At 40.9% G+C, this 16,571-nt stretch overlaps 1 protein-coding gene across 2 annotated transcripts in view; it reads left to right on the top strand.

Annotated features, from left to right (window-relative positions):
• The window catches only part of trpc7b (transient receptor potential cation channel, subfamily C, member 7b), a 58,079-nt gene extending 41,800 nt beyond the window's left edge, over positions 1–16,279 (top strand). For both annotated transcript variants that reach the window (XM_030061276.1, XM_030061274.1), the window contains exons 8-12: positions 10,344–10,539; positions 11,260–11,481; positions 14,394–14,474; positions 15,680–15,755; positions 16,140–16,279. In XM_030061276.1, the coding sequence (XP_029917136.1) occupies positions 10,344–10,539; positions 11,260–11,481; positions 14,394–14,474; positions 15,680–15,755; positions 16,140–16,279 (715 nt within the window). The remainder of the gene's footprint in view (positions 1–10,343; positions 10,540–11,259; positions 11,482–14,393; positions 14,475–15,679; positions 15,756–16,139) is intronic.
• The last annotated feature ends 292 nt before the right edge of the window (positions 16,280–16,571 follow it).

Here is a 16,571-nt window from a genome sequence, read left to right as displayed (position 1 = left end):
CCTGTGGTCGCCATGGTGACAGCTCCTTTGGTACGACGGAAGGAAAGTTAATCTCACTTGAATATTTAAAGATGTTTCCTCCATTTGCCTGTCTGTGTTACTGTCTATCTGTCTGCACCTGAGAAATAAAACTGACAGACAAGAGAGGAGAGGAGAGCAGATGAGAAAGTGAAGAAAGAACACAAGAGGAGTGAGAATTTAATATCTTGTTAATGGAGGACACAAGGAAAGAGTGATAGCAAATAAAGGCCTTCATAAAGTGTAACATTTCTTTTCAATCTGGCCAGTGGGAGGATATTGTTTCAGATGAAACAAAATAGAGTGAGGTATGACAGGGAAATAATGAAGAAAGGATGTAAAGGATGAATTAAGTGAATACACTGAGTGATGCATGAAAACTGCCAGAGGCATTTTGGGTTAAAGACAGAAAGACAGATGGAGAATTGGAGAGACAGATGTAAACAAGAGAACACAGAGGGAAAGATGTAGAGTCTTGAAAATAATGAGAAAATAATGGGGAATGGGAGAGAGGGAAGAGAGAAATGATAGAGAAAATGGAAGAGAGGCAACAAAGATAGCAAGAGAGAAGAGTGGAGGAAGACAGTGACACAGACAAATATGAAGTGAGAGAGAGAGAGAGAGAGAGAGAGAGAGAGAGAGAGTATCTCTGGGGGGGACGAGGTTGATTTGGGCATGTCAATGATTGGGTTTGGACTGCTCCTGCAGATCCAAGGTGACTCACCACTCTCCCACTCTCCTACGCATGCGCACACACGCACGCCAACACACACACACACACACACACACAATCTCAAATGTAAGTCTTTGACTTTCCCTCTTCTCCTCCTACCCTCTCACCATCCATCCTTCCCCTCCTTCTCTCCTTTTGCTTCCTTCTGTCACTAAGGAGGTCTCCTGGGAGTTGAGGAAGCTGGTGTGTGTGTGTGTATGTGTGTGTGTGTGTGAAGCCACCACGCTGTGAGCAGCCTCTCGGGAGCTGCCAGTCTTCATATCAGATAATAACACACTGTCCATCTTTCACTCTCTAGCTGCCCATTGTCCCTGCTGATTCACTGTCTGCTATGTGACACTGCCATCGTAAGCACACACACACACACACACACACGGTATAAAATTATGAAGTGCTGTGAGATCATATCAAGACTTTGTTCTCTTACAAGCAGCATCTCATTCAGTGTCAGTTTATTACATAACACAAATATGACCATTATGATTGCTGACATCAACAGAAATCAAATTCATTAATGCTGCCAACCAACAGGGATTTTTTTTTTATATTACTCATAATTACACTTCCTCCCTTTGAAGCATCTCATTTCTGCTTTATTCAATAGCAAGTGGTAGAGTGCCTGTGTGGTACGCACTCTACCAGGTGAGCCACTAGGACATCCCACAACAGTGTTTCTAGACCACAACACCAGAAGACAGAAGATTTGTACATTGTAGTAGTTCCATACTTTTATCCGTACTATATATTCCTATAATTGTGGAACTAGAGAAGTGTAGTGTGAATGTATGTTTTTACACTCTCAAATATACACACAGCACTGACATTTTAAAGGTTATGGATTCACTTCAGCTAGTATGGTACATTAAGGTTGCTACGATACTAGAATTTCTAATTTGGATAAAATATCCAGGAAAATATCACCATTTGATACCATTTTTAATACCACTGCAAAGAAAAAAAACATCATATTTTAACTAATTTCTGATAAATGGTTGAGTAATTATTTGTATTTGTGTATTTATTTAATATATAGGGCCTGTGTGTTGTCAAGCACAACAGCTTGTTATGAGTGAATAGTGTTTTTCTAATTGGGACCCAACTGTTACTCTGGCAGACCTGATAGTTTTAGGTAGGCAGTGTTGGGAGGGTTACTTTTGAAATGTAATAGGTTACAGATGACTTCATTAAAGTAATGTTTATGATTTCTTCAATATAGCTTGAATTAAGATCATAATGATCAGAATGTCATTTTTAAGCATAACCACCAAAACAAATCTGCCTCAAGTCCCAAGTCTGTAAATCACGAACAACAAACCACCTTTGAAATGGTTGGCTGGTCACAGACATGGTGGACACGTTGATTTGATTGGCAGATGAGAGGCAGAGCAAATTCAAACAAGAGAACCAATCAAAAACAACTTTCATAATTTGAACATATACGGCCAGATGAATAGAACTTGTCTAGTCACAGACAAGTTCACAGACAGCTTCTTGTAAGCCACCTTACTTTTGATGGTATTGATGGCGCTTAAATTTGTCCCAATAGCTTTGCTGGCCCATGTTGTCTGGAAATATGGAAAGAAAAAAAAAAAAAAACATTCCTACACAGCGAAAAGATGCAAAGCAACAAAATGAATGTCATATTCTGCATATAAGTTTTTACCACAAAGAATATATTCGAATGTAACCCCATGGTAATCACCAACATTTTAGTAACTGTAATTTAATTGCATTTTTTTCAGTAACTGTAACTGAATGCAGTTACATTTATTTTGTAACATGATTATATGTGACTAGTTCAATTTACGTAGTTACTCCCCAACAGTGGTGGTAGGTTAGCTTAACCAAAAATGGTGCTGGGTAATGTTAAATAGCAACACACATTTTCATGGAAAATGTTTAATGCTTTAGTGATGCTGATCTCAGAAATTCTTTATGAAGATTGAGGTGATGGCTTTAAAGTGTTCAATCCCTGTGTCTGCAGCACTTTGAAGCATTCTTTACATATTTCTCTATTAACATCCATGTACATTAGTCCTGTATGCCAAAAAAAAAAAAAAAAAAAAATTGCCATGCAGCACTCCTATTGCATGTCAGTTTTTTTTTTTTTTTTTTTACTTTTTCAGCCAAAACTGTTCAGGAAGGTTCTTTCACTCATGCCATGTTTAGCAAACAATTTTTACTTTGGAAGTGTGATCTCAAAGGTAAAAGTAGCAGGTAAACTAACCTATTGATCTGATCAGCTAGTGGAAGGAGGGGCTGTGGGCAGCAGTGCAGTCTGTGTTTCTGTGTGTGTGTGTGTGTGTGTGTGTGTGTGTGTGTGTGTGTGTGTGTGTGTGTGTGAGTGTGTGTGTATGTGTGGCTGGCAGAGGCAACGAGAAATGTTTTATTCTTTATTTAGGAGAACATTGCAAGTATCAAGTATCCTGCTGGAAAGAAGTATTTGAACCATTTCAAATGTTTAGTATTGATATTTTTCAAAGCTTTAATACTTCTGACAACCTCGCAGCACATAAATTTAATGCACGTACAGTTTTGAAAGTTGCTTTTAATGAAAGCATTCCAAGAATCTCTATAGATGCGCCGTGCATAACTAGTCAACTGTATGGTATGTGTGGTTTCATAATCGAGTGTCTGGATCGATGGTGCATTAATGTTGCCTGGAAGAAAGCCCTTAATCATTAGCTACATTCACTTTTTGTCCTGTCTTCAGTGGGGACATAATATCTAAATCAAGCAAGTGTTTCACTCTGGTGGGAAGGAGAGCTGGAAGACAGAACGATTCGATTAAAAAGATAATTGGGTTATAACATAATCACGAGCTGCTAATTGTTCTTCTCTTTTCGTTTTTTTTTATTTCATTTTTCAAACCGAGGGGGAAGCATTTTTTTTATATCTTGTAAGAGTGACTCAAGATGAGTGAAGACAAATTACTTCAAGAGGAGCTCAAAATAACAGGCTTTCAAGGCAAGTCTGCCAAAATCACCTTCCTCGGCTCTCCTGATTGCACGATAGGCTGTTGAATGTTCGTGATGTGAATAGGGAATGAGAAAGTTTCAGGTATTGCTGAAAAGAGCCCTCAGTAGCTCAAGGCTCTGAGAAATGGCCTCTCAGTGGCTTTGTCGTCTATCACTGCAACATAATAAAGCGAACCACTTGGGTACCATTCTGTGTGTGCATGTATGTGTGTCTGTGAGCTTTCATGAATGTGAGTGTGTGTCTGTGTTTACGCATACCCTCCTGTACCTAATGAGCAATGTATGTTTATGTGCATGTGCATGTGTGTTCTAATGCATACCTCTGTGTCTGTGTTTACTATAAACGAGAGGCAACCTCCATTTAATTAAGAATTCAGCAAGTTCAGTAAGTTGTTCAAGTCATTCATACCTTGCAGTTCACATGCCACTGTTATTCAGCATGCTGTACTCAATACTCTTCAGCTTCAAGGAATTTCTGCATTTCAGAATAGCTCAACATGCATTCCTCAGTTTAAACTAATTATGGTTAGGTAGCAGAGGGAACAAGGTGATCTCTTTCCTGAACTGCCAGTATGTTTGTTTTAATTGCTTTTTGGTCTTGACAATAAATAGATTATTGACTAGTAATTGCATATTTATTGAGGACAGTTGTCTTCTGCAACAGGAAAGTCACAGATCAGGGTCAGCTACAGAGTGGCACCCTTTAGAGGTGACTGAATTTCAGCATTTTGGTCAAGGACACTCGCAAATTAAAAGAGCCAGTTCTATTACAAAATGATCGCCGACATGAAGGTAAAGCTCATTATGGATGAGTTTTTCAGTTATGAGTAATCTAAAGCTCCTGAAATACAGTAGGTATGTTTCTGAAGATAGAATCATCTGTGTTTTTGAGACAGTGACATGATGAATTTTAGCTACCAACAATTTGCAGCTAGCCATGGTGTTGTGGTGGCAATTCATTTGAACTTGTGGTGGTGGCTTGTAATTTTTCCTACTTGACTTTGCATTTGGTGTTGATTCCATGGTGTTGGCACACAATTTTAACACACATTTTGTAGCACCACCATGTAATGCATTGTTAAGAAAGTTGTGGTCGTCTCACATATTGCTGCGACATCAGGTTGGCCCACAAACATATAAAAAAACAACTGGCAGTTTGTGTTTTCAAGGCTTTTCAGTAAACAAGATTTGGCTAAAGCCCTGCCCATTAAGCATGTGTTACTTGTAAGTTAACACAATGGACAACACTCCCTGACATGGTACAAAGTGTCACCCCACATATAAGTTATCAACATGTGGGTTAGCAGTGGTCTCAGGCATCATTTTATAAGGACATCCTTCATGTGGGCAAAGCAGAGAGTCAATACCCGTTAACATGGGGAAATCAATGGAAGTGGGTTGTCTTTTCCACATGAGAGCATCTTCAACTTTCAGAAGAGTGATTGCTTTGGCAGAGGTACAAAACTAGACAGAAGACATATTCATTAATCTTGCTAATGTTAAAAAAATGTGCTGCTCAGAACAGTAACTGCAGATTATGTCTGTGTTTGTCTGTATCGGAATGGAAGTTATGAATTGATGTGCCTGAAATGTAGAAAAGTTGGTCATGAGGCAAAGAGGAAGTGATTAACCTTTCACAGTAATTTGCTTTATTCACCTCTGCGCCATGTTTCATTAAGTGACGTCATGAGGGAGCTTAGAGGCAGAAGTACCATAGACGCCAACTGAATGAAATGACAGAGATCACACTATCATAATTTCAAAGCTCTTATTCTAAGACTTCAAATGTGTTTAACCGTCGCAGTTTTCATGATATAAAAAGAGTGGTGGCGAATGTCTGCTCTACTGATTGACTTTCATTCATTCTAAAACAACAGTAAGAAAACACAACTTTTTTTTTTAGAATTTCAACATTGGAGGCTATGGCTCTAATTCCCTTCATGACATCAGTTAACCAAACGTGGCGGCAAAGTGAATAAGTTGAACTAATCAAAGGTGGCATCACAGTGAGAGTGGCTTCTCACAAAAAAGCATAAACGTAGGAAAGTGGGTACGTCTTCACTGTTTTATCAGGTGGTTTCAGAAGTGTGGTCCAATGAGAAAATATGACTTGAGATTGTTTCTGTTTCAGCAGCAGATTCACTCCTGGACTTTGCCCTGATTGTGCCATGTGATGTGAGGATAAATCTAAACTGAGTTGGGACTTAAATTTTTTGGTGGTTTTGAAAATGTAATGTTGTTAAGATTTGTAGTATAAATACACAAGGAAATAATCAGGGAGACAAGACACAGCTGGTGAGGAGGCAGGGGCAGATATTGGAGGCAAAACACTGGAGACACTGAATAGGACAAAGAACAGGTAAGGCGGAAACCAAGGGAACTAAACTAACAAGGTACAGGTCATAACAATAACAAGACTTAATGGCATGAGGAGAGAGCAAGAGAGAAACAATGGCCTTCTTCAGGCTGCAGGAAAATCTAATTTGTTTGTCAAATCAGATCTTTAAGACAGACAGTCCACACTGTTATTTTTTAAGTGATCAGATCAGATTTGTGTGTCCAGACATCAACAACCTATCTGTATGGATTGCTGTGGTAACGACATAGGCGTCAGTTTCTACATATGCTGATGATGTGGCTTTCCAGTGCAAAGCATGATAAATGTATAGAAGTATCCTCCAGCAAACAATAGATTTAATTCTCTGACCATGGACTGTTGTTCTCTGTGTTGTCCTCCATAGCAGCATGGATTCTGCTCATCCACTCTGTTGCATCATCATTCTGTCATTCTGGATTTGACGTTGTTGTGTGTTGTGTTGTGAGTGAAGCGAGAGACAGTTGTAAATCTGACTAGAGCAGCCAGAGTGTCCAGACTGTGACTCATTGGTAGAAATCTGATTGGAATCACATTTCAAACCACCTCTAAATGTAGTTTAAATCCAAATTGCCAAAATCATATTTCAGGTGGTTCTTGCCAGACTTTCTAAAATCAATCTGGATACAATCTGAATATAACAGTAAACTGATTTGGGCCAGTGCAAGGCCCAAGAGACACACAGAGCAAACAGCAAAAAGAGAGACAGGCAAGACTTAAAACATAAAGGCAAAGAGGACTGTGACAGGTTACAAGGTGAATTAGCTTGCTAGTTAGCAAACAGGCAGTTTTGCAGTTGGAGAGCAAGAGCCTTGAACACTGAAGTTCAAGTTCAAGTTTATTTACAATATCACTGTTAACAGTCTCAAAGGGCTTTACATGGCCACATGTTTACAACAAACAGGACAATGCCCCCTGACTTAATACTCACAGCGGGCAAGAAAAAACTCCCAAGAAAACCCAGCTAAACTTGGAAAAAAATGGAAATCTTGAAGAAATCTTGAGAAGGACCACCAAGACAAGAAACTCCATTTCTGGCTGGACAGGTGTGCAATAGGCATCAACCCAGTGAGAAAATTACAAGCATTGCAGCCATAAAGCAAATTCAAAAAAACACAGTAGAAGACATATGACAACAGAGGCAGCAGGAGGCCTTGGCCGAGGTAGCAGACAGACACAGGACGAAGACCAGCCGCAGAGCAGCCACAGCAGCCAGGAGAAGGGAGGTGATGATGACGAGGAGGGCAAAACAGAGGAAAACAAGGAGGGGGACCTGGGAGGAGATAACCACACTCGCACAGGGCATGCAACTCATGCATATGAGACACACAGGGGGAAGAAGGGGGAGGAAGGGGGAGAACATTAGTGGGACCAAGACAAAGAAAATGTGGAAGGGGCATGAGTAAGCAGGACCAGCAGGGGGAGCAGAATCAGATACAGCATGAGGAGCAGGACCAGGTAGAGCAGGGTATCAGGACAGGGACAGGGCACCAACCTAAAGATGGTAGCCACAACCATGCAGCAGACACACACACAGCCACTCACACACAGAAAACATCACAATCATAGCTGAAGGTAGAGAGGAAAGAGAGGAACACTGAAGGCTTACTGGATGGGACTCTTTACATCAAGAGATAATAATTATCATTTGAGATAAATCATATAAACAATATTTTGTAAGACATAACAATGTATAATCCAGGCATCAATAGCAAACCACAATTTAAAATGGGTTTCAAAACATGTATCTGTAAATGCCAAGATAACTGGAGGCATTCACTTCCAAAACCTATTTTCCTATTCCATAACTTCCATACAGATTCATATACCACCACCATGCTTTGTGTTCCTGCCAGCAAACAAAATAACCCTCCATTATTGGTCCAATCAAGCAACACTGGGGCACTGCAGAGCTCATTTTGCGGTTTAGATGTAACTGCAATGCCATAACTTGGTGCAGTGGTAGGGGGGCAGCCCTAATGATCACTGAACATATATAGAGCTGACTGACTGCATGATGTTGTGATCATCAAGTAAAATGCTTAAAAGTGGTAAGAAATTGTCCAACCATATCTCATGTCAGATACTCCCAGGTACAGTCTTGAATATGTGTGCATCTCCTGATGTGAAGCAAGTTGGGGGCATTGAAGATATTATTAACCTTTAGTGAAACTCTGACGGGGAGCTGGCATGTCTTGACAATTGCATAGCGTTGGCGGGGGTATGTGCTGAGCCGAGTGCCAGTTAGTTCTCGAATATATTGAAATTCTGAGGGGCCATTTGCAAGTCTGAGGTTTTTGTCGAACCGAGTCGTGCTGTGCTGAACATGATGCAAGATGGACGTGATGCAGTAATGGAGTTATTCAGTTTTACAGTAATTACTGAATTTCATCAGTCTAGACAGAACATTCAGCCACACGGCACAGCCAGTACAATAGCAACACAAATAACGCTGCACTATTCACTCTTCATCACATACCTTACTAGAAAGCCTTGTATTTTTCAAGGAAATATGTTAGACAAAGAGAGAACACATTCTATGCTGTGCACTTTGGCTCAAGTGAGAAAGTGAAACAGTGAGAGAGCACTGGCATACACACACACACACACACACACACACACACACACACACACACACACACACACACACACACACAGACTGGAGACAGGTCTTGAAGGTTAAAGAGTGTGTTCTGCTCTTTCGTCCTGAAAAGTTCAAGCTGAAGAAGTCTCGGGAGTCATTCTCTGTTTGTATTAGAGATGGAGTTTGTGCCTGTGTGTGTGTGTGTGTGTGTGTGTGTGTGTACAGGTATGTGTGTGTTTGTGCATGTTTCTGTCGATGCCTTCACCCATCTCTCTGTGTGCCAGTGTAGCTCTCGCACTCTGAAAGAAGTTAGTTTGGAGGACGCCCACAGCTCCAGTCCAGGAGCCTACAGATCTTCTCTCTCCCAGCCTTCCATCACCAGTAGCTCCTTCCAGCTATCCAACAAGGCAGTGTCTTCCTGCCAAACGAACAAGGCAGTCATCTCCAACCCCTGCCTTCCACTCATGGAATATTTATCCACAGACATGTAACCAAACACCAGTCTTCACAGGCTTTTCCTTCTGCTAATTTAATTCCCCCTTTTTTCCATCTCAACACCTCTGGCGCACACAAATACACTTTAGGTCACTTGCAGTCACGGCACGATCACCCTAGCTGAAAAGAGATTTGAGTCTGGACATTGACATTGGAATTTTTTTTTTTTTTTTTTTTTTTTTTTAATGCATGAAACAACATTAACAGTGCTAGATTTATCTTGTGGTGCAAGTGATGTGTGAATTTGGGAGGCTTCCAAAGTGTTAGGTGAGAAAAATCAAGTTCACCTCGAGCACTGTGCACACTTCAACGTTATTGCTGGTGCTGGATGAAAATGTTGTTTCAGGAATTAAAGTTGCAATTACAATCAAATTATACGGCAGAAAGCAAATTTGACAACCATGAATTTCTGAAAATGTTCAAGGTGTTCTGGATGGGTTTCATGAGGCCTGGGGTGATAAATTGTGTTCATAACCCATAAAAAAGACTACATAAACTCACTGTTCAACCAGAAGGATGAAAAACAGCTAAAATGGAGTTGTAATGTTGCCCCGTAACAGCAATGAGACCTCAGTATCTGCTTTGTCAGGGACCTTAATCAGCTTAATGATCCTATAAAGCAAAAGCTTCTCTCAGCTGAGTCATTGACTCATCCCCTGCTTTTTCAGTGTTGCAATAGTGTAATGTGTCTCTGTGTGCATGCTGTGTTTTTGTTCATGTGTGTGTGTGCAAGTTTAGCATATATGTGTGTGTGTGTGTGTGTGTATGTGTGTGTGTGTGTGTGTGAGAGAGAGAGAGAGAGAGGTGTGATAGAGACAGAGAGAGAGAGAGAAATCGGTTTAAATTGGACATGACTCATCAAGTATTTCATCAGTACCACCCCATAAACCTTACTGTGGATTTTGTGTGTGTTTGCATGTGTATGCATGTGCACACATGTGCTCTCCTATGTTTGTGTATGTGTGTGTGTGTGTGTGTGTGTGTGTATGCTTGAGAGCAAGCAAGCTTGTAGGCACATGCGTTTGAGACCAACACCACCACATGAAAACTCATTTGTGTGTTTGTGATTGTGTTTCTTACATGCTACACTTAACATGCACAACACTGTTTCTGTTTATCTCCCCCTCTTTCTTTCTTTTCACTCTTTCTCTGCTCTACCAGGGTGGAGGAGAGCTTTAAGACTTTGTTCTGGTCCATTTTTGGGCTGTCTGAGGTGATCTCAGTGGTGCTGAAGTACGACCATAAGTTCATAGAGAACATCGGCTACGTGCTGTATGGGGTCTACAACGTCACCATGGTGGTAGTCCTCCTCAACATGCTCATAGCCATGATCAACAGCTCATACCAGGAGATAGAGGTACAAAAAAAGGGACTGTAAGCCTGTTCAAAATGGAGAGAATGTGTCTTCACAAGGTCAAGATGTCAGTAATGATAAGTCATTACTTTATCACATCTGTTATAGAGATGCAAACTAGAGGGAGTGTATGTGAGCAATGAAAAAATAACAGGAACATAAATGGAATGGCAGCGCATAAAAATGCCGGATGCAAAGCCAAAACAGGAGGCATACACTTCTACAGAAAAGCTGACTTCAGTCAAAACAGTTATAGCCTTATTTTTTTTAGCTTAATGATTCTGTTTATGCACTGTAAGAAATGGGTCCTTTACTGTTTTAGCCAGTGTGTGTTGGAGCTGGCTACAGCAAAATGAATGAGATTTGACTTTTATTGCCCTTGATACATAGTAATCAGATAAAAAAAGAAAAAAAGAAAAAAGAAAAACAGACATCTGCTGAGAGGAAGTGGAGATGCAGAGGACACAGAGTCAGTACAAAGTTATCAATTTGTGCTCCCAGGTAGATTAGAATATCCCTCTATTCTCATGCAGAAAAGTCACTTACTTTCAAAAGGTAATTTTTTAAAATTTGCCTTGACAGTCAATACAGCATACACTTGAGCACTTTATAGGACTGCAGTCCAAGAAGTAATCCCTTTTTTTTTTTTTTTTTTTTTTTTTTTTGGTAATCTGATTTCTCAATTTATAAACACACCCTCTCTCTTTCGTTATGTTTCTGCAGGAGGATGCCGATGTGGAGTGGAAGTTTGCTCGGGCCAAGTTATGGCTATCCTATTTTGACGAGGGCCGTACGCTGCCTGCTCCCTTCAACCTGGTGCCCAGCCCCAAGTCCTTCTACTACCTGGCCCTCCGCATCAAGTCTTGTTTGATACGCCTCTGCAAGGCCAACGGCCATCACCACAACAATGAGCTGGAGATGGGCATGCTCAACTCACGCCCCATAGTGAGTGTCAGTGGCCAGAAATAAAATTAGCACTATTTGCAGGTCTGCATGGTCTCTGAACAGTGTGTGTGCTCTTACTTTGGTTCAAAACTACCACTTTTGTAGTTAAAACAGAGATTTTAAAACCAGCTATGCAGCAACAAGCTGTATAAATAAAACAGTGCTAATGGAGCTAAAGTCATCAACATACTCTGTTGCCCTCCATCTCAAGTTTGTGTGTCATCTTATCAAAATGCCTTGATAAAGTTTTTCCAACATTTTCCAGAATGTGTGGCCAAAGCTGTCAAGAGTAGCCAGTTACTTGCAAATTGCTACATGCTATTTTTAGTTATCATTCAGCACATTACAACAGGACAATACAGTGGCATTTAGTGACAGATTTGCATATATATGGCTTCACTAAGCAAGTTGCGCTTACAATGCCAAATCAGTTGTGTTTAAGTTCATTTTTCATTTAACCTCTTAGCCTTTATTCATCTTTTTTTCATCCTACTTCTTTGAGTAAATGTGACCAGTAAAAGCTGACAGCAGTTAATCATTTTCTGTTTGCCATTACTGTACTTTGCACTCAGAAATTCTTGTTTGTGTGTGTGTGTGTGTGTGTGTGTGTGTGTGTGTGTGTGTGTTTTGTTTTTCATGGATAAATTTGACCCTGCGCCATTGGTTTAAGACATTGCCACTGAAAAGGAAAATAATTCTGTGCATTAAAAATACATATCATTTCAAAGGAGTATGGGGAGTAAGTAGAGATCACGGACAAAGGGCGAGCTCACAAAGCAGACCTGATAGGATCTGCAATGGATTTGCGTGTATGTATAAGGCTGAGGTCAGCTATTGTATTTTTAGCATGACTGTTCAATACAATTTCTCCTTCCTCTTTAATATATAACATAGTGTGTGCTCAGTCGATGAAACCCAGCATCTGGAGCTACATGATATTCCCACTGTGAGTCTGAGGTGCAATCCTGTTTTCATGCATTTCCACACTTTCTCTCATCAGTCTCCCTATCAAGGTTTCTGTCTGTCTAAATAAAATCACTGAAATGTAAAGAAAGTGTTGGAGAAAATAACATAGGCCATTTAACACTGAGCAATCTCAGGACTGGCCTTGTCTGTGGGCATTTCCTCCATCTAATTCTTCAGCTCAAATAGCTCGCATCAGTGCCTCGGCTAAGCTATTAGTCAGGCCATTGGATCTGCCTGTATCTGTGCAAATGCCCGGGCAGCTTTGGATGGGGACAAGATGGGTTACACCCTGCTGCCTTTGTGAGCTCCTGAACTTCTCTGCTTGCTCTGACAGCCTAACTGCAGAGCCAAGCAGGTGCAGTGAACGATCAATACATAAGCTCACACTCAAACCACTAAGCAGCGCTGAAAATGTCAAGTGAGACTTAGTTAGAAAAGAAGACAGCACGCCCTTTTTGAGTCAGTGATTCTTTCTCTCACTCTCGTGGTCAGTTTTTTTCAGCAATAACCACCATTTGAGAAAAGCAGTAAACAAAATTAAAGCAAATTATGTTACTTACAAGAGAACATAAGAAAGATAACCAAGTGCAGAGGCAGTGAAATACAACATTTACAAACTGGATCATGTGTATTTCAGAGAAATCGATCTTCTGGCACCTCGTGATATTTTTCCCCAAACAGATATGTGTGATTTTAATAAGTCTCCACCTCACATGGCTGCACTCATGACTATTTGTGCAATTTGTGTGTGTTTGCCTGCATGCAGTCGTTAACGCGCATGCCCAGTGGTTAATATGCCTTTCTTGGTGGCGTATGTACAGAATGCTCTCAGTATTTATCTATATGTGGGCCTATGAATCCCTGCATCTCTCTCTTATCCCTCCCATTGCCAAAAAAACAGATGAATTGCATTTCATTGTACTGTAAATAAACTGAGGAAGCAGAAGCCAAGACATCAGGTTACTGGCCGGGAATAGAACAGGGAGCACACAACAAAGACACTAAAGCTTCGCTGAGGCCTTGGAAAACCTCAGATATGTTCCTCACACATGAAGAGAGGACCAATAAATGCAGTCTGGTTTTAGGAACTGCTTATTTACACGCAATGAGTTTGGGGTTTGTTCTGTAGGTACTACCAGTTTCAGGAAGTTGTAAAGAATTGCAAATATGGTTCCTTATTATTTTAGAGGGCTAGAAGAAACATCTACCTTATCACTGAAGATCACTGACAGAACCAAACTGAAACAAATCTTTCCTGAAGGCCTCTGCTATAGCTAACTTGCATATATTAAATGTATACTAGATGTTTGTTAGATATTTTATGATGAACTTCAGGCAATGATAATTCCTGGTAATATTTAACATTTTGGAGCGGGATTTGCGTCTACACATGCAAAGATTATTTTGTGTATTTGTGGCAAATAAAAATCATTCCCCATTCTTTAATATTTAAAACCAATGTTTTGTCTGCAATAGTCTTTCATAGCAGAAAGTGCACTTGTTTTAAAAATAAAACCTTTGTCGATTGGTTGTCCAGGAACAGGCCATTTTTTCATTCCTTTTTTATTCATGCACCTCAGAGGAGCTGCAAGGTTGAGATTTCTTTGTTGTCTTTGTTGTTGAGCTGTTTCGTTGAGACCTATCCAATACTCTTCAGCTGAAGTGTGTATAGAGAAGGAGCTTGTGGCATTTTTACAGAGAATCAGTGAATCTTTTTTGACACTACACCAGTAAAGTGACAGACAAGGTTCAAGATTCTCTTTGATTTCTCTTCAAAGAAGCACATGAACATTTAGCTTTGCTGTTCTTTTCCCTGTAGTTTGTAGGGTATTAGCTACATACCCACCCTTTTCCAAAATTCTTGTGGGCTATGGAGAATCAGCAATGTGGATTTTGTATTTAAAACTGTGCTTTTGTCTCTTATGTCTCTTTTTTTTTTGCTGAAGGGTGAACGCTTCAGGTCGTACCCACAAGCGGGAGATGAGTTCATCCCCAGAAAACCTATAAAACACCCAACCAGATACCAGGTAAGACAGGAGCACAATCAGAGAGACAAAGACAGTCTGTAGAGGGAACAATGGAGAGCTGGAGAAACACAGAGAAGGATGAATGGATGAAGGATTGAAGGATGATTGAGAAGAGAGACAGGTGGAGAAAAACAGACTTCAGAAACAACACTCAAGGAAGATGGCTAGAGGTAGGGGAGAGAGATATTGAGGTAGAGAATGGGGTGGCTGAAGGGTGTCGAAAGGATGACAATGAGAGAGATGGAGAGGGTGAAAGAGGGGTGGAGGGAAAGAAAGAAGAAGAGAAGAGACACAGGGTTATGAAGGACAGAAAGAGGCAGAAGATTGAGAGAAGGAAAAAGTGGAGAATGAGAAGTGGAAGAGAAGACTGAAGGGCAGGATAAAATGGCATCAGCCGGAAGCTGGGAGGGCGGGTGGGGGGGGGTTGGGGGGGTTGAAGAGCAACATCTGGAAAGGGGAAGAGGTGAGGGCAACTGGGAATGCTTGGAGACAAGCTATATCAGAAGAAACATGTTCTAACGAGCTGTTGGCAGTAAATGAACATGGATGGAACCAAAGCTCATTCTAGAGTGTTCTTGACCTATGCCCTATATGAGGCTCCCTCACTTGTCTGCAATCTCTTTATGTGGCTATTATGGTATACAAACACGTCTTAAACACACAATGCATTGAGATGTCACTTGAGCCTGTTGATTGTATGTGTGTGCATGTATGTGTGTGTGCGTGCTGACAGATATCGACCCATTCCCATGGTGCCCACATGAGGGGATTGACTGCTTGAGCCTTAGAAGGAGCTGCAGGACATCCATACTGGCTATAGATTAATGCCCTATTGCTTTCTCCAGCAGATACCTTTCATTGTCTGCATTTTTGAGTGTGCGCGGTTGTGTGTGTGAGTGTTTGTGCATTTTGAAAAATGTTATTATGCGAGAGGTAATGAGAAAGGAAGAAGTACCTGTCTGCCTCTTAAATATAGATGCTAGATAACCACAAGACCTTGCCACCTACTCTCTCCTTGTGTTTTCCCCAGCACCCTAATCGCTCCTCTCCTTTCCTCTCTCTTCTCCTCTCTTCTCTTCTCTTCTCTTCTCTTCTCTTCTCTTCTCTTCTCCTCTCCTAACTCTTCTCTTCTCTTCTCTTCTCTCCTCTCCTCTCCTCTCTCTTCTCTTCTCTTCTTTTCTTCTCCTTTCCTCTTCTCTTCATAGAAGATCATGAAGCGTCTGATTAAGCGCTATGTGCTTAAGGCTCAGGTGGACCGAGAGAATGATGAGGTCAATGAAGGTAAAAGTCTCCTCCTCATCGATAACCTCTTAAACTGTATTATTACTTGCTCTATGCATGTGTGTGTGTGCATGTACATGATGAGGTAAAGCTCCTTCATGCCGGTTACCCTCTTAATTATGTGTGTATATGACAGGTAAACACACACTATATACATTATATATACCATATATTTATAGTTTGATGTATGGTGCACCTACATATATGGACCTATACTTGATATATTTTTGTTTGCACATATGTGCCCTACTGGAAAGTTTTTTGACTTTGAGCATCTGCGAATACCTGTAAACATGTCTGTTTCTGCTCATTAACGTTTTCCGGTTTGTGAGCCTTCATCTATCCTTTTGTGTGTGTGTGTGCGTGCGTGCCATTGTGTTGTAGGTGAGCTCAAGGAGATCAAGCAGGACATCTCCAGTCTCCGCTATGAACTTCTGGAGGAGAAGTCCCAGGCCACTGGAGAGTTGGCTCAGCTCATCCAGCAACTCAGCGACAAGTTTGGCAAGAACACCAAGAGACACTGACAGGGCTGGCAAGAAGGAGAAAGAAGAGAGAGAGGAAGAAAGAGGAGGAGTAGGAAATAGAGTAAAACAAGGACAGAGGGGAGAGAAAGCAGGGGAAGAGCAGATATTTTTAAGAGCTTGATAGTGGAAGAGAAAGGAAAGGAAGAGACAGAGAAAACAGGGTTTTATGAGTTCGACAGGAAAGAGAAGGCAGAGAGTGTGATAAAAGAGAGAGAGGGAGAGAGAGAGAGAAAGAGACTCAACAGAGTGAAGTTTTTGTGACTTTTGGTGAAAGAAACAAGGGTTTGGGGTA

The sequence above is a fragment of the Myripristis murdjan genome, chromosome 10 (genome assembly GCF_902150065.1).
Source record: "Myripristis murdjan chromosome 10, fMyrMur1.1, whole genome shotgun sequence".
NCBI lineage: Eukaryota > Metazoa > Chordata > Actinopteri > Holocentriformes > Holocentridae > Myripristis > Myripristis murdjan.
Note: the sequence above shows the minus strand (reverse complement) of the source record. Positions and strands in the feature narration are given on the sequence as shown.